Here is a 23,384-nt window from a genome sequence, read left to right on the forward strand (position 1 = left end):
ACTTATACAAAAAATTATGCACGCTCGGCTCCAGTAGTGGGTGTACAGGAAATTTACTGTGATAGAAAACAGACTGGAAAGTGTGCTCTAGTTAGCTGAAAGGTTCAACAGTTCTCCTTTCAGTCTCGGTTTCTATTTAGCTGAAATTCATTCATGGTTTTGAATTTGTATCCCAAGGAGAATTCAATAAATTATGATGCAGTGTGGTGTTCAGAGTGAGTGTATCATTACCGTTATTGAAAACTATGAACAGGCAATCCAGAGCTTTAATCAGGCTAGTTGTCATAATTTGCCAGTTAATGATAAATAGAGCCAAGAGGTGTGAAAGGCTTAAGGCTAACTACTTAGGCCACTGGGGTCAGGTTCAATTTTTCAGTGCGGTTTTCTGTTTAATATATATTGTTTGTCATTCAGTTTTGAGCTAAAGTAATCTTGAACTACACAAAACATAGGCATGCAGTCAAAATCATTTTTATACAAAATTAATAGTTTGGTTAAATTTTAATCCTGGGTTAGCATAAACCGGCTTTCAAGCAACCTGGCCCAGAGCACTCTTGCTGTAACTGGCGTGCAAATTTGCCAGGAATGTAGTGACTCAAACTTTTCAAGGAGCTTCACAGGACTTGTGAAACTTTCCGGAGCCCTATGCACTAGTTACCACATTGTGCACATCCTTGGCACTTCACCTTGCCTATGCCAAACCATTCATAAGTTTTGCACAACACTTAATTTTTCATTTGAATTTCATGGACTTTCCAAAAACTCAGGCCGTGAAAGTCTCTCCTTTTCCTGGATTGAAAAGTCATGTAGGCAAGTATTCCATTCCATGGAAAATACCCATCACAAAGATAGGAAATCCTGGACGTCAAGAACGTGAACTGCTTCAGACAGGCCTGCTCCCCAGGACAGGAGGGAGGGTCTGGGAGTTAGAACCATTGAGAAGTAGGTGTGTCGTGTTGATGTTTTATGGTTCATCGTGCTTCCAACTAACATTGGGGGAGAAAGATTGTGTGGAAAGCTAAAAGGAGGGAGGCTTGCTATGTTGACAAGTAGTAAGAACAAACAAAATCGTCAAATAAGGGGTATTTTCTGATCAACCATCAATGTTTTGCAGGAAATGTCCATCTCCTGGAGTCAAACAGAAGGTTTTAAGTTTCAACTACCCCCAACCCCTTTAGAAACTCCAGTTTAGCTTCATAAAGAATTTTCACTTGGATTTTAAAAACCTCTTTCCCTAGGAATTTCCAGCGATCTTCCACTGTTTGAGTGTGACATTTTCAGGAACTGCACATACGGTTGAACCCCACTATCTCAGACAATCAGGGGAAACGAATTATAGTTTGAAATAGCGGGTGTTTGAAATAGCTGATAATAAACGACTGAAGGACAAATCTAATGGAATTGGTTTCGAGTTGGAAATAAACCAACTTTGAATAAGCGGGGACTAACTGTATATAACATGTGAAGAGATCTATCCAGAGAATTGATTATCACTGGTTTGATTACCATTGATGTTTTTTTTAGTTAGTTCACTGAACTTAGTGTCACATCAAGACCGTATCTCCTGATTGATGATTTTCTTTATTCTCGTCACCTGTCTGGTTGAAAATGTATTGATAATGTACAGAGAAATAAGACTTCGATCTTTCAAGAGATTATAAGGGCTAGTTGTCCACTGATGGATTGTTGAGTGGAAACACTATGTAAGAAACTGGGCAAGACCACAATGAAGATAATCAAACTATATTATTTTTATTATTAATTCAAACCAACTATTTCACTTTTCAGTCTTTCCTGTTCTATTATTTTACTGACAACACAATTTCCTTAATTATCCCAATTTCTATCATTGTATTCTAAATCCATTTAATTCTATCTGTTTTAATAGATCTATGTTTCTTGATTCTTATTTCACTGGGTTTAATTACTCTATTGTAATAATTTCTACAAGAAAATTCAGATGAAAGTTGACTTCAACTGTGAATGGGCTCCTGGGGAGCACAGAAAACTATGCAGCGAGCAAGGGCAATTTTTCTTCCCAAACCGCTCTCTCTGCTCACCCTAGACCACACTAAGCTAGCTTTGCTCCCCGGTTTCTTTCTTTTTTTTGCCTTACGACGCGATCAGGAGCCTGTTCACAGGCTTAACTTGACTTTGCATTCTATTGTTTTGTACGTAAAATGATTTTTACATAGTAGAAATTATGAAATTTTGATTGAAACTACATGTTGATATAAAAATGCACCTAACACAGAAATTCCCTTAACACCTCATAATGTTTGATAACAAATACTGAAACAACCCTTTTAAAAAGTTTAATTTCAAAAAGTCACACGTTTTTTGTGAAAAATTCACATTTGACGACAAAGGCAACTTGGCTATGCATGCTTAGAAGAGAAAAGATAATGCCTGCATTGTCAGTTCTCAATGAATCCTTTGTTCAAGGTTACCTTGTCATCGATCCTTTTTACACATTCCGAACATTCCATTATAAATAGATTCACACAACAAATTCACATATTTTTCCATTCTAGTTTTAGCTAAAAGCTTTGCGTCAACAAACTTTAAGTATTATCAGTTACAAATTAATTATATATACAAATGTTTAAGTAGATGTTTTGACTTTAACCAATTTAAATACAAAATACTTTGTTCTTGAATAAATATTTGACTGTATAAAAAATTATGGATCCAAATAAATACACTAAGCTCTTATACTAAAAAGAGTTTGTCAGGTGGTAAATGGTCAAAATATTTTTAAATGTAGCAACATTATTTTCTTCATTTCAAGCCTTTAACAGGCAGAGCTCACATGTGGTGAACTTGGAAAGAGAAGTAAGTATTTATTTTTTGTGCCCTGGCTATTTTGCGGCCCACAGTAAACTATTTGCCGCTTATTTCATACAAGTTTAAGTTCACCAATCTTGACAACTACTTCCTGTTATCACTACTGCTACTAAAAAACTCTTTAACAGGGCTGGAGAAATCCAGGGGCTACTAACAGACAATTTAGGCCCAGAGCACACTGATGCACTTGTTGCTTGCAAACACATACTTTTTGATGCGTTTTCGCCTATCGTCCACGCTAAAATGACCAAAAATGCTGATGAAAATGGAGGCTTTTGAAAACGGTTTCTGAAAACGCATCGTTTTGAAATGTTCTGTTTCTAGTGTGGATAAATGAAACAGGGGCTTTTGAAAACAGTGCCTAAAAGAGCTTCATATATACTCGTTTCCATCAGGGTTTTAGTGTGGATGATAGGTGAAAAGGTATCAAAAAGTATGCAATGTCCAATGAAAGTGAATCAGAGTGGATAAGTGAAAACAAAACGAAAATGCTAGTGTGGTAAAAGATATTCTGCTTTGTTTTCGTTGAGACAAAACGAATACTTTTAGACACGCATTAACGTGGTCGGGGCCTCATGGTTCACTCAATTGTTGAATTGGATTACAACATACATGTATGCAAACATTCTTGCTTGTCCCTCCAAGCCAGATTAGCAACTTGTTAATAACTGATTGCTACTGGATTTGCCCAAATGTCACGTCACCTCCAAAAGAACTCCAAAGAACTCCTCAGCCTCAAAAATATACACACACGTTGTTGTCAAGTAAAGTACAGTTCCTACTCATATGAGCTTCTAGGTCATCCTCCAACATCTTAAGTGTCTGCCGCACCTGGAAAACAAATTAAATCAATATGTAACATGCATTGACTATTATTATTATGGTGCTGTCAATAAGGGTTCTCTGTCTCAAGTCAAATGTTTCAAAAAGTAGCATACCTGTGTTATGGCATTTAAATTGGCAGCTACTATTGTTTTGAACCTATAACATAAAATTGAAATAAATCAATGAATCAATAAATAATATAACTTGTGATTGATCACAGTGACACTACATGTACATTTAATTAATCTTGACAGAGGTGACCGTGGCTAAGCAACTTACTTGGATGGGACTGGGGCAAGTTGGGAAAGAGATAAGAAAACACTTGACATAAGAAAGCCATTTCTCCCCAGTCTCCTCCCAGTTTTGCTGCTCCTTCCCAGTGCTCTCTCTTTCCCGACTATTTCTTTTTAAAATTGGACCATGGCTATGTAGGAGGTTAAGCTCACACCATTCTATCCAAGCCAGCTTATGATGATATTATGTATAGTATGATGAGGAAAACTACGTGGACAGGCAGGGGTTTCATCAATGTTTTCAGCAGGAGGGACACTGGTTTTCACATGTGGGCAAAACTTTTTGAGCTGAGCTTTTCTATAGGAAAACTTTCCTCTAGATGGTCAAACCAGGTAGGCAAAATCGTCCTCACAGAAGGTCAGTTTGCCTGTGCCTGGCTGTTAATTAATGAAACTTGTGAAGAGGGAGTTCTTGACGCACCTCTAAATTCTCAGCGTAGGTTATGAGAATTGGTAGTTTAGTCTTGGAATTAAGAGAGTATTAAAATCACTTACCTAACTACTTCTGCATCAAAAACATCCTGGCGGAGTTTCCAAAGTTGATACATAGATTGCCGACTAGAAGTAAAAACAACAAAGACTGACAGTCAGCAACATGAATGCTTTAGCCAAGTTTAATATTGCAACCCTTCAATTCTTAAACCTGTTTGTCGGAAGGTCTGTTTACTTACAGAAGAATCTTTTCTGGAGGGTAGGCTGTTTGAGCCAAGATTTTTGGTTCCAATATGGAAAGACGGTGCAACAGGAATAAACTGCACATCAGTAAACAGACTATTCTAAAACCACAAAACAAAAAAAAGTTTAATCAGTAATACTGTAGCAAAAAAAAACTAATAACGCAAAATAAAATTCAAATTTAAAGGATGTACTGAACTCATGTAATAAACTGATTTAAAATGAAATAATTTTTATCATAAAAAATACTTACAAAATCGAAGTTAATATATAAAACAGCTGTTCTCTTGTAAGTCTATGATTTAAAGAATAAAATTAATAATTGCCAGAAGTTGCTTTATAATTTCAGTTTATTGACATTTACACACATGATAGGGGCAAAAACAAATTTTATTCATCTAAAAACCATGTTGAATGACAGACAACAAAAGGAGATTTTTAATCACAAGACAAGAGGTTTTATATCATTTGAGTGCAATATTACCACAGATAGACAAGTATTTACATGACCACTTATTATTTACATTATTTACCCACCTTTGAACTAATCGCAGGCTGACTTGGAAATATGAATACACTGTTTCGGCTATTGAAGCTAAAAGCATTGCAGCACCAGCTGAAGAAATAAACAGAGACCAACATAAATCAGCAAATTAAACCACTAAATAAAATACAAATTCAAACACAAAGTCAATTTAGACCAATGGGCATTTGTGATTTATTGCCAAGTTTTCTTAACTAACATTCAAGGTGAATTGCATTGCTCAAAATTTTAATGATCAATGCACACAATTTAGAATAGATTCATTTGAAGCCATTCTTTGAGACGTGAAATGGTTTCCTGAACCCATCTGACACACTTTGTCTTCTCTATCCATACTGTAAGTTAGGGATCCTCATCTTCCCCCTTGAATTTACAGCCTGTACTTTTTCACTTGGGCAATAAATCAAAGGGGAAAAAATTGTTCTGTAACGTACAGTATGGATGCCCTCGAATGCATTAGTTACTGGTATAATTTAAAATTAAAGTTGTACTTGTTCTTGGTGTTTATTCTTACCACAGCTGGTAATCCTTGCAGGCTCCACAGAGGGTTGGTCAATTTCACTAAAAGGTGATGCGTGGCCTGTACTTCTTGTACTTGTTACAGTCTGTCCTTGATCTGTTGTCTCTTTATCGTGCATTAACTTCTCTACTGATGTTTGTCTCAAGTGCTGGCATCTCTCACATCCTGTGTTATCCTCTCCATGTTCAGCGGTACAGCATGAATGGTCTACATCCACATCTGAGAAAAATAGTAAACTTGAATCAAAGTTTGCCATGACAGTTTGTAGTGCACAAGCCTAAAGAAGTCACGTCATTTATGACACTAGCAGGATAGAATTTCGTTTGCATTTCTTTAGTAAACCAAATGATACTGTATTAATCCCTAAATATTTTAAAAGTTTCCACTACATCAGCGTTTTTTCTTGCACAGTGTCAACTTTGCTTTAAAGGTAGTTGCATAAACTAAAATCAGCATACCTCAGCTAACACACTGGCAATGCAACAGCCAGTTCATCAGAAAATTATCGTCTCTCAAATGGTGGCTATAAGATTGAGTGATTTTACTGTGCACGGAGTCTTGATATTTTCTTTTTAAATTAGCATTGCCAGTACAAAGAAAATATTTTTGTGTAGCCATGACAAGAAATGATAAAACAACCGAATGGTCGTAACTCACATCTACAGCAATCATCAATTCACAAATTAATGAAGCTCTCAACTAGAACTGCAATCACTCTCAAATCTCCTGCCATCTACAAAAACAGCTTACAATAAAATGGATTTTGACATTGTCAAACTTGTCGGACATGAGGTTAATTTCCATATGTGATTCTTTTGAAAGCCCGGTCATCTCATATCTCCTTACAGTAACTTGCTATAATTTTTAACCTCCTCACTAACCATTGTCTTCCTCTGTGTTCTGTTCTTCACTTCCATTGTCTGGCATATCTTTGCCTTCAGAGGGATCACCACTTTCGGGTTTCTATAGAAAAAAATTAATGTTTTCATTAAGACCCATAGCAACTTAGGAAATGGGACATATAAGCTTGAGTGCTACCAAATACCAACAAGTACAGTAGATCTCTGAGCTCAGTATTACAATCAAAATCAGCAAAACAATTTGCAAAAATGAAACAGTGATTATTCATAAAATTAAAACGGGAATTTGAACTTCATGCAATTTTCCACTCTTCTCATTCACCGAGTCTTCAATATAAAGACTAAAATTTCGTCCCAAAGTGAAATATTCGCTAGAGAAATGACATTCACCTTTTCCCTGTCAAGCATATGAGAACACGTTTCAAGTAGTATCCATACCCCCCACTGTGAAAGGGTTTTTTGATTTAACCCCCTTCCCCACCCCTACAGAAATTCAGTTTTGCATTGTACATTCCTTCTGAAGGAAGGCCTTTCAAACCCTCCCTCCCCTTCAGAATTTCCAATGACCTCAAGTGGGGTGGGTGTGGTAATTATTGTCTGGAGCAGCATGATTTGACTCTCAGTTTCTTAACATTGTAAAATTAGGGTTTTTTAGTTAAACATCAGTTTAGCCTTGCTGGTTGAATAAAAAATATTTTATTTTTCATTTTATAGATGACCGTCATAGCTATATATTGAATGAGACTGATAAATTTATTGCTTTAAGCACCTGGTAATAACTAGATTTAATCGGCATTGATTTTCAGAGATAGATTACTGAAGGAACAAAATAAATTTAATTAACTTTCAAATTTACTTAAATGCCTTGTTGAGGTTGCAAGATGTTTAATATGTAGCTGGTTGCGATACAGGCAATTTTAATGAGAACTTTGCTCTGTGTCTAATATTACATTACTGGTACCTTAGATTATTGACTTAACAAAAATTTTTAATAAATAATAATTATTTGCTAAAAAATTATTAACAATCACCTGATTATCTTCCTCTGATCTCTCTGTCTTCTGAATAAACAAACCAAGTTTGACTTTTTAAAAATGTGATCTAACATTAACAGCTTTGTATCTGCTTGGCAAAGTGTGAGATAAGTCTAGGATTGCATGCTGATGAGATGCATGACCTTCATGATAAGTATCACAAAGTGTCCTCATTTGTAAAAGGTCATCAAAACACACAAAATTTGGTCAAGTAGAAAGTCAGGGTTGCCACCCATGGGAACAAAAAAATTCCGACTTTTCCTTGACCTTGAATAAAATCTAATTTTCCCTGATTTTTCCCTGACTGTGGCAACCCTGGAAGTAATATGAAAAGGACACTTTGTGATGCTTCTCATAAAGAGCATACATCTCATACGTTTGCACTCCAGGACTAAGTGTCATATTATACCAGTTATGGTTTGAATAATTTTGTTAGTCAGAATTTTTTTTTTCTTTCTTTCTTTTTTTTTCAGTTGAACCTGATTTGCTACAGGTCCATTGCTAAACTGCTAAATGTATTTTTTTACAGCTCTGAAAAAAATTTACATTTCACACAATGACCTCCAAGAAACAATGCATTATTTGCAAGGAAGATGAGCCAATTCTTTAAGAGAATGCCATCAACACTTTACAATAATTATGTATACTAAATAATTCAAATTATTGTTAATTCTGGCTTATCAACAATATTTAAATAAATATGATTTATTGTTCATTTTATCGCTAAATCGTTCTTTAAATTGAGTTATTGTTTAATGATCATTCATGATTTCTAAAATTACAAAGAAATACAGCCAGAAATAAACAATTTAACTGATGATTCATTGCTGAGTGTTCTAGTCACTGTACAAATTATAACTATTCTGACCTGGTTTTTGGCCTTAATTTCATCCCACACTTGAAGAAGAAGTTTGTACACGGTTTCTCTGGACAGGAATGAGGAGAAGAAATGCTGCAAACACAGTGTAAATATTTCAGCACCTCTTCTTCATATGATATTAAATTTTCAACTTCTAAATAATATTAGACGCACGAAACAATAAAAATCAGTCGTTAGAACAAGCTACCTAGAGTTAACTACCACAAAGTCCCCAGTAAAACACTCAATATAATATATTTTCACCAAAGTCCCTGAAAAGGTAATGGCATATTTCCCATGCATTATTATTCTCACGATATTAGGAGCTGTTTTTTGCTGACTTTCTCTTCTTTCTTTTTCATTTAGAGAATAACCACTGACACTTAAACCAGAGATCTCCTACATGTTGTTTCAAAACTAATTTTCATCCAAAAATTAACAGACTTCCATTTTGACCAGAACACTGTGAGTCACGTAGCACTTATAGATACTGACCTTTTCTTCATCAGTGCAGATAAGAATTGCATTTGGCACAACATATGCTGTCTTTTCCCTTGTTATAGACTGGATCTTTGTACAATCTATTGTCACCTGAAACATGATTCAGTGACAAAACAAGTTAATTACAAGGCAAGCAAAGCAGTACTTTGGCCAAACTGGCCAACGCAGTTTGATCTTAGTATCCTGCTTTCTTTAGCTCAAGCAATGTATTGCTACTCAGGCTTTTAGCCAGATGGGCATCCAGGCATCCTGAGGATGACCACTTTTTAAAGAAATTTTCTTAGTTTTCATATGTCGCCTTAAAAATTGTTCATTTGAGCAGGTCCTATGGCACATTTTGGATGCCCACTTTTCGAATCCTGGCTAAAAGCCTGTTGTTACCCCCCCCCCCTCCCCCCTCCCCACGGTCCCAACCCTGGGGGTGGAATGTTTGTTTATTGCAGCAATAATATGCAGCAGTTTTGCCAGGTTCCCCTAATGATTTGCTGATACTGAATTAATTACTCTGTCTTGGCCTGTCTTGGCCAAGAACACAACATAACAACCCTCACCAACACTAGCATTTGATCTGGAGTCCATCGTATCATTCAGTCATGATTGCATTCCCCATTCCCTGCCCCATGACTTCAAAGTGGCGAGGGATTAATTTTAGTATTAATTTAAAACAATTATAGATAGAAAATTTTAAATTTACCTGTGTCTCCCATCCAAATATATTTGAATAGAAACAGAACCACCCTTGTGCAATATAAATTCTTCCTTGAAGTAGGATTTCACGACTTAGCGCACATGAGAAATCTAAAAAGAAAATCACCACATTGGCAACAAAAATTATAGTTCATTTTATACTTCATTTTAACTGTTTTCTTTAAAAAAGGGGGGTCCAGTAGTCAAAAACGTGAGGATAAATAGTAGGAGGTTTTTCTTTAATATCCAAGTTATTCATAGACAGTAGAATTTATTTCAAATTGATAAGTTTTAGACAATACATGCACAAAAGGCTTAGTTTTGAGGAAGACATGTTTCAATATCCTCTAGCATCATTGTCATAAGTTAAATATGGATTATGTCTATTCATGGACATAAAATTGCTGAGAAAAAATTAATGGAGACAATACTGCAAAAGACTATGAGAACTAACATGTCACAAGTCAAAAGAGCTCTAAATTATATATTAAGTATGTTAAACATGTTTCAACTGGTGGTTCAGAGGAGGCTTTTTTCCATAGGATTTGACAAGAATCTTTTATCTGAATTGGAAGGGTTAATAAATAAAACAACTTCAAAAACCCTTGCAACACCAGAAAATGGACAGCAATAGATGTCAACACAGTCATTTTGTAAAAAAACATAAGAAAACCTGTCCACTAATAATTATTAATAACTATTATAAGTATAATATTGATAAAGAATTTGTATATAATTAGTACCATTTATTGGGAACTGGTCCATTGGAACACTTTTAAAGAGGCGGTGGAATTCTTCATAAGGAGTCCGTGTTGACAGTAGAGACTGCAAATAAAGACCAAATGTATTAAAATTGGCAGACACATGAGGACATGAGGACAAGTCCCTTTGTGTGTATACATGCATAGGACACATGTTGCAGGGGTATTATGCAGGATGTTGCACATGAAGTGGATTGAGGCACAAAAGTGTGTTGTGCATAGAAGGGACAGTATGCAAGAGCAGTGCACAGAATGTGACATTGAAAACTGAGGTTATTTTTGTCTCTGCTTCATGAGGCATGAGTTCAAACCAGCTGAGTTTTATACAACATGCGAGAAGCAAGTAATAGTGTAGAGGCCAACAGCTGTACTTGTTTTCATCAGAAAACCAGCTTGTTTCTCAAGCTGACATCACGGAAATGACATTCACTGTTGGGCTATCTACCAATTTGATACTGCTAGTAGACAAGTAAATTTTGTCCTTAAATATGTTGTTTGAGATAACATTGTACAGGACCAGGTATTTACAATGTGTAGAGATGTAACGTTTTGAAACAATAGCCAGCCGAGAAAAGTACATTGCATAGAATAAGCAGTACTCTTTCTCAGATGAGTGTAGAGCACTTGGCTGTTCAAACATTATTCATTTTGAGATCAAACTTCATAGTGTTTGTTATATTCATGTATTGCAGAGCTTCTAACAATGTTGTTTTCAAATATTTACAACAAAGTTAATAATACTCAAACAGTACTCATGAAGGCAATACTGAAGTGACATCACTGTACTGCACCCGCAACTGACTTGACGATTTAATTATTAAGCAACACTTCAGTCATGTATGAAATAACCAAATTATATATGATGGAACTTCTTTCATCACAATCCAAAATATTTTAAAAGAGGTATCTCCCCTTAGAGGTGACAATCAAAACTTAATAGTAATTGTCTCTTTGCTTTGAACATTATTGCCATCTATTTTTAACCCAAAGCAATATTATTTTGCCTCCAAATTATTTTAAAATTTTAGAGAGATATCTGAGTCCCACCTTTCATAAACAGCACCACTGATATATTGTTATTACAATAATAAAAAAATGAAATTAAAAAAACTTCATATTATCAACACTTTTCCCTAAATTTCAGAATGGATGTTGTAGGGTCAGATTTTTTTTAAAATTATTCCAAGTTCACATCACATTACTGACTTGAATTCATAATCATAATTATTATATTTTTTCTGCTAAAACTATCCAACCATTTTGCTGCACATCATATCAAAACTTAATATTTGTTATGTCGGGTCAAATAAATTGTCTGAGTGTAAGAAAGAAGCAAAGTAAGATACATTTCCCTCCCTCATACAAACTGAGAATTAAAATTATGTAAATAAAAAACCACCAGCTTGTGCAATTAACACCGAGAGAGATCCATACCATCAAACCAAAAATATTGACTTCAAGCTAAAGTTCTCAAAATGTCAATGGAGATCAATAGTTTAAGTATAATACCTGTAACTGAATGTATATGGGCACAGAGAATTTACATGTATACACACTCAAGATATAGAAATATTGAAAGGAGAAACTTTGTTTACACATAGCACGACAGGTAGATTTTGAGAACTCAATACCACAATATACTGCAGCAATACTGTTTAATTTCAAGTCATAATGATTATGACTATCGCAATGTTCAAAATCACACGTGTTGGCAAAAATTAAGTTCAGAAGAATGCTTTCGAAAATATTTTAAAATTAAATTAAAATGTACAAACTAAACTGCAGTCACCCATTTTGTGTAATGTAAGAATCCACGAGCTAAAATGCACTTATTCATAACAATATGTGCATAAATACTGCATAGAAAATGTCTCAACACTGAGATGGCTTTTTCATAGAAGCCTTATGGGAAAAATTGAATTCTTGTAGCAATTCAACAAAAATGCATCACAACAAAAACTAACATCAGAGAGATGTTTTTAAAACATTTCAAAATGTGGATAGCACCTTACATGATTAAAGTTTCCCTTCTTTAATAAATAATTCAAGGCACTGCAATCCAGGAGAAGTGATACCCCAACGATTCTCAAAATGAGAATCCCATAATTTCAAGAATCAAACTGCTGTGCCAAGTCCAAATGTGTACGGGCTTCACAAATGAAAGAAAGACGAAAAATTCTGACACTTGTAATTTACATTTTGATTTAAAAACTGTCAGAGTGCGTTTACGAAGCTATGACACATCACTTGAATACTATGCGACATCTTCATTTTTTCCTAAGAGGAAGTTAGTCAGCCTTGCACAAATTTCACAGAATATCGGCTAAAATCTGTACGCTATCTGACTAAAACTTCATAACTGGCTTTAAGTACACACTTCAGAAAGGAGTAATATTTTTTTCAAGGTTTGCAACAAATTGGAAAATACTCAGGCACAAGACTCAGTCAGTACTAACTCATTCTTAGCAACGGTTGAAGGACAATTCAGTCAGCTATGTATAATTTCAGCTAAACCTACAACTTCCATCTGTGGAAACACCACCATTATGACTTCATGGAACAAGATATGTTGTATTCAATTTACCCATCTGTTTTGTGAATTTGCTCCCTTCCTTCTGCCTTTGTTTGTGATCTGAAAGGTATCATCCTTAGATCTCCCAAATACAGAATTCCGTCTTCTCAATTTTCTCTTGCCTGGATTCATACTCCTGGCAGCAAAACCCTTCCGTATTTTGTCACAGCAAATTGCAATCCAAGAGACATACTGGATACTCCTCAAACGATAGACAAGCCTAGTCGAAATTATTTCACGAGTGGATGATGATTTATTCAAGCCTAGGATAAACTCTGTCAGTAGGAAGTGACCACAGAGAGCACAGAATGTACTGTGATTGGCTAGAAACAACTGCAGGTGGAGATTAACAATAGGCAGACACATTCATAAAGTAAACTGTTTTGCGTAAGAAAGAACCCAATAGAAATTCTGGCAGTTTGAAACAAAAAAAACTCTCTCATATTTAGAGTTATCACACAACTATTCATGTACCACTGTGTTTGAAATGAATCAATCCAAAAATAAAGTTAAAGCTACACAAGACAAAACAAAAGTGTTTAGTGAAGAATTTCCTTGAATGTCTATATTGCGTAGGAGAGATAGCAAAAATTTAATTTCACAACAACAATTATAATAACGCATCAGATTCATATCCACTTCTAAACAAAGTTGCCGCGTATAAAGGAAAACATCTTATATGACACCTCTATAACACGTGACGGACAAGAACAATTAAAATGCAAATTTTCTTTATTTTGTGGAAGTTAATTGTTATGTTAGCAACACCTGCATATTATAATATGGTGTTAATAATTTATTTTCAGTAATATCTTACACAGCTGAATTCTTGACTAGCAAATCAGAAGGGTCCTTTTAATGTCCAGAACAAACTCAATCCCCTTGCAGTAAAATTTTGCTGGCCTTCCAAGAGAAATTTGAAACCCTAACTAAACTTATACTGGTGTAACAATGGCCTTTTTGCATCAAAAATTATTTTTAATTATTAATTGCACAAAAATATTACCCAGAAACAGAATGCAAGTTGTGATCATGTTCATTTCAAACATTATGGCAAGTAAGAGGGAGAAAACATATTCCACTAGAATGCAACAACTATTATTTGTATATAATATGTATATTTTAGCAAGCAATTTATGATCATTCATAGCTACAGGTTATTGTGACTTTGAGGTGACTTCAAGTTCTAACTCAATTAATTTTGGTTCACCACACAAATTCAACTTCATTACAAGTTATTAGTAAATTTACATACATCAGTATATATTTATTGTTTAATTTTATTAACAACACACTCGCATCAACAAAAAAATTAATGATCAACAAAAAAGAGAGAATATTAAGCAATTTGAAAGTAACTTTCACTGCAGGCAGATCCATATAGAAGGTAAGCAGATTCAGTCCTGATAAATTTGCAAATAAAAATCACCATATTTTGAAGATTTTCAGTAAAAGAGGACAACAGGTAGAAAAAAAGGGGAGGGAAGAGAAGGGAGAAAATGTTAATATGAAAACGGGAAAGAAAAGAGCAAATTATGGATGGTAAGCTAGTCTATCAAAGAGTTACACCCAGCATTAATTAAATTCACTGCTACCCATGCATTTATACACCTGGTCGGAGAGAGGCACTGTGAGAGTAAAGTGTCTTGCCTAAGTACACAATACAATGTCCCTGGCCAGGGCTCGAACCCAGAACAATGACCATTACCCAGCATGTAAAGAAAATTGTGTTCAATGGCTTGGGTCTGGTGGACATTCTGTCCTTCACTTGCCCAATGGGCATGAGGAATTTCTTAGAAAAAAAGTTTTGGGGAAATTCATATCAAATTTGAAACTTGTGAGTTTGAAACTTTTGGAGCAGTAAATCATAGTTACATCCTGCCCAAAAGGGCAAGCCCAAAAATTAGTTTTCTTCAAACTCATATTTTCTCAAAATATCCGATTCTTGTTTCTACCGCAAGTTCAAGATATCTGGATTCCTAGTGATGAGTTATTATGGCTGGGTTTCATATAGTTAATTTGAAAATACTACACTTGTGGAGAACAATAAAAAAAAAAAAATTAAAGGTAATCCAAAAGTACCTATATTTATTTACCAAAAATAAATAATTATCTATAAATGGCTAGGAAATATTTCATGAACTCACCCTAAGAAAGTTTGGCGTCCGATCTGCTTTGATTAGTTGTGACTGTGTGAGAAAAAGAGCAATAGTTTTTTGTTACAATAGCCTGGGAAACCATGCATTTCATAGAATCATTATGATATCATAACTTCAATTTCTTGCGACTGTGTTCCTAGTGCATATTACACACACTCACGCTAAAAAATGGTTTTCATGTCGCAGTAAGCCTTTGTTTACTTTGTACTTTGCGTGCACTCTTTCTGTGCGTGCATACGTATACAGTTTTTTGTATGGCATGGCTCGATCATTCCACCTACTGAAGATTAGGGCTAAGCCCAAAATGTTTAGTTTACCAGCAACTATTTGACACTTTTAAGAGCCTTTTGAGCCTCATATTTAATTCATCAACATACATGTAGTGTCACACATCTTATGAGTTTGACCTCAAACTCCGTTATCAAGAGTTGTGTACATGTATGCCCTGAATTTTTTAAGTTCTATTGAAAGTGTACATAACTCCATTAATTTACAAATTTCATGTGCAATACATGCAAATAGAGTAATATGCTTGCCCCCACAGGTACAGCTGTAGTAATGAAATACTATTCCAAGCCTGACATGCCAAATACAATTAATACAAATGAACAAAAGCAAAACAGGAGGTGCAATAAACAGGTAAAAGTTATGCAGAAATGAATGGAACTCATGTGGTTCTAGCTATCAATGCATATTGTTCACTTCGTCGAATGTGGTTCACCTTTCCCATTATGAAGTAACTAAAATGCACAACTAAATGTGCCATCTCTCCTAGCTCAATTCCAATTTGCAACGGAATGTCAGCTAATCTAAGTAACTCCTTTTGACCCCATTAAGCCAGCTTTAACCTTTCTCGATGTCTCTGATTTTATCACTAGTACCTAAAATAATTCCGGTTTCAGTAGCATGAAACCACTAGGAGTATTTCTGCTCCCCCCTGGATGGAATGCCAGGCCATCACTGGGTTACCCCAGCATTAAATTCACCGCTACCCATTTATACACCTGCGTGGAGAGAGGCACTGAGAGAGTAAAGTGTCTTGCCCAAGAACACAACACAATGTCCCCGGGATAAGCTCCAGCCTGATAAGTCACTTAGCTCGTATGCAGACTTTACCTTACCTTACCTAAAAGTAATTCATTAATCAGTAAGACTGCACAGATCCCATCACATTATTTCTACAATATTGCTGCAAAGTTAGTTTTCAATAATCTTATGACTATGAAAGGATGTAAACAATTCAGAACGCCAGTCAAAGTTCTCAGAGCAACTGTCCAAGAGCAAAACACATGCAAATTTAGTTACGTAATTGTTTCATTGGCTTAACCAAACTACATGTAAGTAAACACTTTTAATTTGTTTGCCAAACTTGGCAATTAATTTGCCTCCTTAGGGGAAAATTAAGGGGCTTCAGGAAGATTGCAAGGCGTCGCATCTCAAACTCTTAAATGTTTACAACAAACCCATGCAATTTTACCACAGATTTAGTTGCCTACATCTTAAGATCTACTTCGTCAAAACTAATTTTCTAACAAGTTTTCAAAACAACGTGGTTGCATTTGATATTGTCCTTGTTAGCTCTCATTCCACAATGACAAAGCAAATTGCATTAACGTGTTACAAGTAACCAAGTAACGGGCAGTATTGTAAACGGCGAAATAAATGACTGATCGATGAATGCAATCGTGTGCAAGTTTTCATACCTTATTAGAAGAAGAACGCGTACGCGCATTTAACTTGAGCATGTCTTGTAAAATCCATGGAACATATTTGATTTTTTTTGCCAGCTGTTTGTAGTTCTTTGGTTTGCCGGAGAACCCTATTTTTCTTGTATTCACGTGACTTTTGCTGCCTCGCTCCATTTAATTTATCAAGCGCACCAGTGTGTGGCAACCACGCAAACACTGAATGTATAATTAAACGACAGAGTTGTACGCGTCTAAATCCGTTCAAAATTACCAGCAAACGCCAAACGTAAAGAAAGCTATTAAGGATGTACGGAAACTTTTATATCTGCATTCTGTGGCTAGTTTTTCTAAGAGGATTAAGCAATATCAACAAAGCAGTGTCCCGAGATAGTATTTGCTTGCCACGATCGAACGATTTGACGCGACATCACCTCAGCTGACAAGCGGGTGATCACGCCACCTGCAGACAATTGGCTGTCACAGCTGAATTTACTTCCGGTTTTCGTGTACTTCATTAAATTCGCTGCAGAACAGATAAAAACTCTAAAACACTCGATTCCACTTGCCTGTGAGAGTGAAGCGGTGTCATCCAAGTCCGACTGCGATTTTTCACTGAGGAGAAAGCGAAAACAAAGTTAGTCTTACAGAATATTTGCATTTATTGCCTTGCAGCTGTGAGTCCGTGACGGAAAAAAACTATCGCACGATCGCGTGTGGTTAACACGAATGCCCTGAGACAATATACGGAGAGCATAAACGGAAAAAGCTTCTCAAGAGCATGTTAATTAACTCATTTAGCTTCCAATTTGAGTGAAATAACTGCATGTAGTTTTGCATTTTCACGCTTGAAATATTTCAATGAATGCCGACAACGTTTGCATACACAATGAGCTTCAATTTTAATTTTTCGTTGGTATGAACGGCACGTTCAAAATGAACAAGTGTATTAAAACCTCTGATTTAATAGGCAAATTAATGTTGCAAACGAACCTTTGAATTCTCCCTCTGTAATCTACCTCGGGAATTTCGCCATTTACTTCATCTGCAAACCTGAAAAATAAAACATAAACGCTCACAGGTTGTGTGAACATTGGGACATTTATAAGAACCGTGAGACACATTTCAAATTTGCATGCAATCTCTTACGTTTCAAATTCATTGAAGCAACTCATCGAGCTCGTAGACTCGTTGACTTCTGCATCTGTTCCAGAAACGCTTTCCATGGGACCACACGGCTGAAGCCTGGATTTCGGGTGAACTTCTTTTTCTACAAATAAAATAGCAAGAAAAAAATCCATCACACACTGCTGATTTCCCGCGAAGTTCGCGCGCAATGTGACAAGTAACGCACGCTTGTCTCACTTTTAACACTCTTTCTTCTCCCGTTATACCCTAGCTTCTCATGACGGAAAACTTTCAGCTGCACCAGGGAAAGTTTCATTTTTCATGCGATACAGTGATCAAGCTAAATGATCAACTAGGTACTGAACATTGCGGAACTTGATTTATCGCATTAGTCCTGCAGGAAATAAATTATTCACTCCGTGTGTCGTATCACGATCTCCACATGGATAATGATTTCAACTTTTCGCGGAAAAAGCGGAAGTCGATATGACGATGACGCATGTGGTTCTTATGCAATAAACACCCGGATAAAAAAGCTCTTGACATAGGCATTGGGCCATATCGGCTTTGAAGATGCAAATTGTTTACTTTCAGAACTGCATGAATGTTCATTAACCTACATTGACTGAAACGAGTTACACTACGCCAATTACACATCTTTCATGTTTTTCGAGTTTTGACAAATGTTTAGTGTTTAATCAACTTTCCATACCAAAAAAACAAAACAAAAAACAATTCATATCGGCTTAGAAAAACCTTCAGTTGATGTAGTGAAACAGAAATGCGGTAGAAATTATTGGCAACGAATGGATTTCGCGATATTATACAAACGGGAACTAAACATGCAATAACAAGCAACGCCGACAAAGTTTATTTAATGCTTCTAGGAATTTAGATGTCAACAGCTCTTTTCCTTTCCATGAATCTAACTACAAAGCCAAAGGGCAACTTCATATCTGATTAATATCCAAACATCGAGAAATTTTATTGGGAAACGCAATTTGGTGATTCGGCAACACAAAGCCGGTTATAAAAGGTTAACTCGCATCTTTAAAGACGCTCATTTTTCACAACAACCCAAAAACCTACCGTGAAGAATTCAGACCTCTTTGAATTAACCCAACAAGCCGTCCGGACAGTTATAATCTCCTAAAACATCTCAGTTAGCTCTCACAATGATTCCAAATCCAAGATGGGCGACAGAGGAAGAGAAATTAAAGTTACTTCATTTAAAATGCGGGCTTTTCCCTGATTGGCCAGTTTTGACAGTGGGACAAATAACCTTCAGCGCGGAGAACAGGTGGAACTACACAAAGAAAAACGTCAGAGTAACACTAACCCAGGATATAAATTGCGGAGCGCGCAAATAAATTTTGCGAGGCGTTTAATAAACCATATGCAAATACTGAATGTTTATCCCTGATTATTATTGAAATTGGTATGCTTAACGTTTGACAGCAAAGAGATTAGTTCCACACTGAAAATGAAGTCCGTGAATTAATGAGTTCGCTTCTGAGAGTTGTTGAGCCATTTTCATAACCCAAAGACAGCGTTTAATGTAACAAAAAAGGTAAAGTCTTGAAACTTAACCCAACATTATCAATTATTGACAAGCGTGCATTGGCTTAGAGACGATAATAGGAAAACCTGAATTCATCTTTACGTAAGCGGGAATATCCTAAAATAATGTTAAACAAGAAAATACGAAATCTTGTTCATTTTATTTTGAAAAAACAAAATCAAAAAAGAAAAAACATACCGTTTGAGGTTTAAAGATTTACAATGACCGAGATACATGCAGTGGTCACCAGGCCAACCATAACACTGGAAATGTAGTATGCGATAATTGAGTGAGATTTAGTAATACTGGATGGGAAATCCCCAAATCTTTTTGACCGGCCAGTGCTGGGTCACATGGGCGATAGGGCTCTACACGGAGCCATATGGGCTCATCGCATGTTCCATGACACTACTTGGACGTCCTGCTACTCTAAAATCTTTAGAACTGTACATACCCATTCAAAGTGAAAAGTCTTCCCTACCCAGATCTACCCATTCAAGGGTTGGGAGAAGAGGCCATAGTTGTTTAGTGCTACAGAACCCTGGATGAGCTTACGCTGCTCCATGAGCCATGTGGCCCAGAAGTTGACATATTTTGTGTTGCATTGCATACCTATCCTCTCTCATCTGAAGCATCTGACTTCATTCCATATTCCTGGCCTAATCTTGAATGACAAACACTAATACTAGACTGCCAGTAATCTAACAGAGGAAACAAGGAAGGGAAAAGACCATTCTCTAATCACAACAAAAAGACGTAAGACTAAGAGGGCAATATAAGGTTGATTTTGGCGGAGGAGCTCAAGAAGGATCAGTTTTCCTATAGAGCTGATTGTGACATTTCTTTAATAATGGACTCTGAAAAAACAGTATATCATACACGCACACAGCAAAACAGCAATAAGGATTGAGACTCGAGAAACACTTATCTTTGATTCTGATGGACTTGGTTGGGCTAGAATCGACTTGATCTTCAGTTTTCTTTACAATTTCTAGTGCTAACAGAAGAACGGCAAGAACTAAATGGCAACCACTGCACCCTTTTCAGGAGGGGTAGCACTCTCACATAAAAATGGTAGTGACCAATTCAAATTTTTAAAATAAACAAATAAATAAATAAACATATTAAAATTTTTATAGTGCCATTTCCCAATGGTTCAATGGTACTTTACAAGAAATTAAAACTATAAACTAATACCTACTATAAAAAATTAAGAAAATGCAAAAAATAGATAAAAATTTAAAAAGATATTAATAATTACAAACTTGAACTTAAAAATGCTTGTTGACCTTGTTTAAAAAGCCACGTTTTCAAAGACTTCCCTACCCATTCAAGGGTATAGGAAAAGAACTCTTAGAAGGCACCAGAACCTTGTGTCGAGGGCATGGCTAAAATTCATTTGTACACCTAACACATACTAAATCTACCACAACAAATTAGATGATGCTGACAATAATAACCCTAAAAAGGTATTACAATGACTCTAAAGGCAGTCATTTTAGATTTTACACCCCAAGTGGTACTGATGAACCAAATTTAGTCCTTTAAAGCATCCCTTTATTTTTTCAGCAAAGTCCCCTCAGGCTACTATTTATGTCACCAGCACCACCCTTCCCTACCCATTGCCTTTTGCCTCTGTGTCAAAACAAGACTGAAACCATGTGAAACCATTCATATGAAAATACAGTGAAACTTTTATTTAGCAGACCCCCTGTTAAGTGGACACCCTCTATGAAGCGGACACCTAGCTTGTGTCTCTAAATTTTCTTCCTATATTTATTGTAAAATAAACCTGCATTCAGTGGACACCTCTGTTAAGGAGACACGTGTATACATGTGTATGTGTATACCAACATCAAGCCATTTTGATGCATAAAACCTGAAATAAGTGGACAATTCAAAGGCTTCTTACTTCTAAAAGCTCAGCTCAGACTCCTTTAACATTGTTCAGCGATACCATTTTAAAGCTTAGTAGATTATTCCAGATTAATTCCTTGACTGATGACAGGCAGTTAGCAATAAAGGCAACGTTTTTCAATGGCAGAGTTCCCATTAACGCACAGGTGTGCGTCTTATATGCACTAAAAATTAAAAAGGACGCACAGTTTTTTGGCAAAGTGCATCCTTGGGATGTAGGAAAAAAGTTCCGAAAACTTTAGTAATAGGCAAAGGACCCCAGAAAAACAACGAAAAAAACCCAACTCTTTGGGAGTCCCAAGGACCCTTAACTATCAAAACTAGTGGGAACTCTGGAAAGGGTTAATAATAAACTACTATTGCACAATAAACTAGAATCTGTTTAGAGCGGACACCCTGTATTAAGTGAACATAAATGAGTGTCCCAGGGGCATCCACTTAATACAAGTTTCATTGTAAGCAAAAATGTGTTCTGCCTACAGGTTCATTTCAAGCAAATCAAACTCACATGAAAGTTTTTTCAAGAGGACTTGTTTTGAAACAGAGGCATAAGTTAACTCAGACATGGCCTATTGTATTCCTTTCCCACCTTCCCCATCCCTGCCTCTACCATTGGCTGCTGTGAGTCAGTCTCTGGGTTGTGATTGGTACATTTCAATCCATTTTGTTGGTCATTTTTCTATAAGGTTGACAGATTGTTGTTGTAACTATCATGATTGACAGCAATGAAGAACCCAATAAAATTTTAATTCAAGTTTTGAAGTCTGGGTGTTAATCAAAAGCATAATAATAATCAAGGGTAATTTCAGATTTTGTACATGGTCTCTAAGAATGTAAATAAGTTAACAAATTGACTTCAGTTTTTCATGCGTCTGCCCTGTTATTGATCATGAACGTTGTCATAATAAAATTGTCAAATCAAGGCAGTGTTGGCTCTCGCTCATTGACGCATCACATAAGTTATAAATTCATTTGTCTATCCACTTATTGACAATGAAAATCAGCCAATGAGCGTGTGAGAATTTCTGCAGTTATCGTAAAATACACAGTTCATAGATTCGATCCCAATATCGCTGATCACTTAACCTGGTCACTTATGTTCAAATTTCCAACAGTTTTGGAAGCAATGTCCACTGGTTCACAAAACCGCTGGAAGTCAACAAACTTTTCTGGGCCAGAAAATGAGACACACCAAAAAACGAAGACAAATATCTGCGATTGAAATAATCTGAAACAAAAAAATTAAAAACCTAATTTTCTGATTCCTACTCATTACTACTTAGATATTCAAACTAGCACTCACTCTGACACTGTGTCCTAGAATTTTAAAAGATTCATCTGCATACAAACTACTGTATGACCTTTGGGACAGCCTGCAGCCTACATCTCTCAGATTAAACGAACGCTATTTACCTGTTTTTCCTGGCAAGTGAATTCCATCCTAGCTATAACGTCTGGGATTCCATTTATAACAAGAAGATCTGTTAGATCTTATAACCGCGCTTTTAAAATTTAACTGTTTTCTTAGTACTACAGTCGCAACGCAGTCCATATTCCAAAGCAATCTTTGATGATTCATTGATTACTGTAGACATCACATCACTTGATCAACACACACTCTATTATTGCACCATCAGTCGTAGCCGTTGTGACATCTCCGATGACGTAATAGTCTTAATCTGGAACTTTCTTCGGGATATGTATGGACATGAAGATACGAACACTATTACAAACCGCTTTCTTTCTTTAAAGTCACGATTAAATTTAATTGTTTTTTTCCCTTGAGTTAAGGGTTAGCAAAGAAGTCACACAAGTCACATAATTCAAGAATTGCGTTATCTACGGCTATCTTTAGTACGGTGGTTATTTCCCTATCAATGACGTAATCTTTACACGTTCTGACACGTTCTTTGCTTGGCTTGCAAATATTTAATTTTCCTTCCGATCTATGAACTT

General features: G+C 35.9%; 1 protein-coding gene across 8 annotated transcripts; it reads right to left on the bottom strand.

Moving 5' to 3' along the window:
• Positions 1-1,727: 1,727 nt before the first annotated feature.
• Positions 1,728-23,119, bottom strand: LOC110059003 (uncharacterized). 8 transcript variants are annotated; one of them, XM_089295309.1, is made up of 18 exons: positions 22,842-23,119; positions 17,972-18,092; positions 17,816-17,875; positions 17,392-17,437; positions 15,126-15,167; positions 10,389-10,470; positions 9,653-9,756; positions 8,953-9,048; positions 8,467-8,550; positions 7,596-7,625; positions 6,586-6,667; positions 5,699-5,923; positions 5,178-5,256; positions 4,894-4,935; positions 4,637-4,741; positions 4,461-4,523; positions 3,786-3,828; positions 1,728-3,678 (listed from the first exon to the last, which is right to left on the bottom strand). In XM_089295309.1, exons 2-18 carry the CDS (start codon positions 18,046-18,048, stop codon positions 3,583-3,585), a joined length of 1,356 nt encoding a protein of 451 aa, XP_089151435.1. In that variant the 5' UTR covers positions 18,049-18,092; positions 22,842-23,119; the 3' UTR covers positions 1,728-3,582. The 8 variants fall into 8 exon arrangements, with proteins under 8 accessions (XP_089151435.1, XP_089151434.1, XP_089151432.1 ...); XM_089295308.1 differs by lacking the exon at positions 22,842-23,119 and adding an exon at positions 20,124-20,621; XM_089295306.1 differs by lacking the exon at positions 22,842-23,119 and adding an exon at positions 19,710-20,621.
• Between the last annotated feature and the right edge of the window lie 265 nt (positions 23,120-23,384).

This window comes from Orbicella faveolata, unplaced genomic scaffold (assembly GCF_042242905.1).
Source record: "Orbicella faveolata isolate gen_17 unplaced genomic scaffold, um_ofav_v1 contig_26, whole genome shotgun sequence".
Lineage (NCBI taxonomy): Eukaryota > Metazoa > Cnidaria > Anthozoa > Scleractinia > Merulinidae > Orbicella > Orbicella faveolata.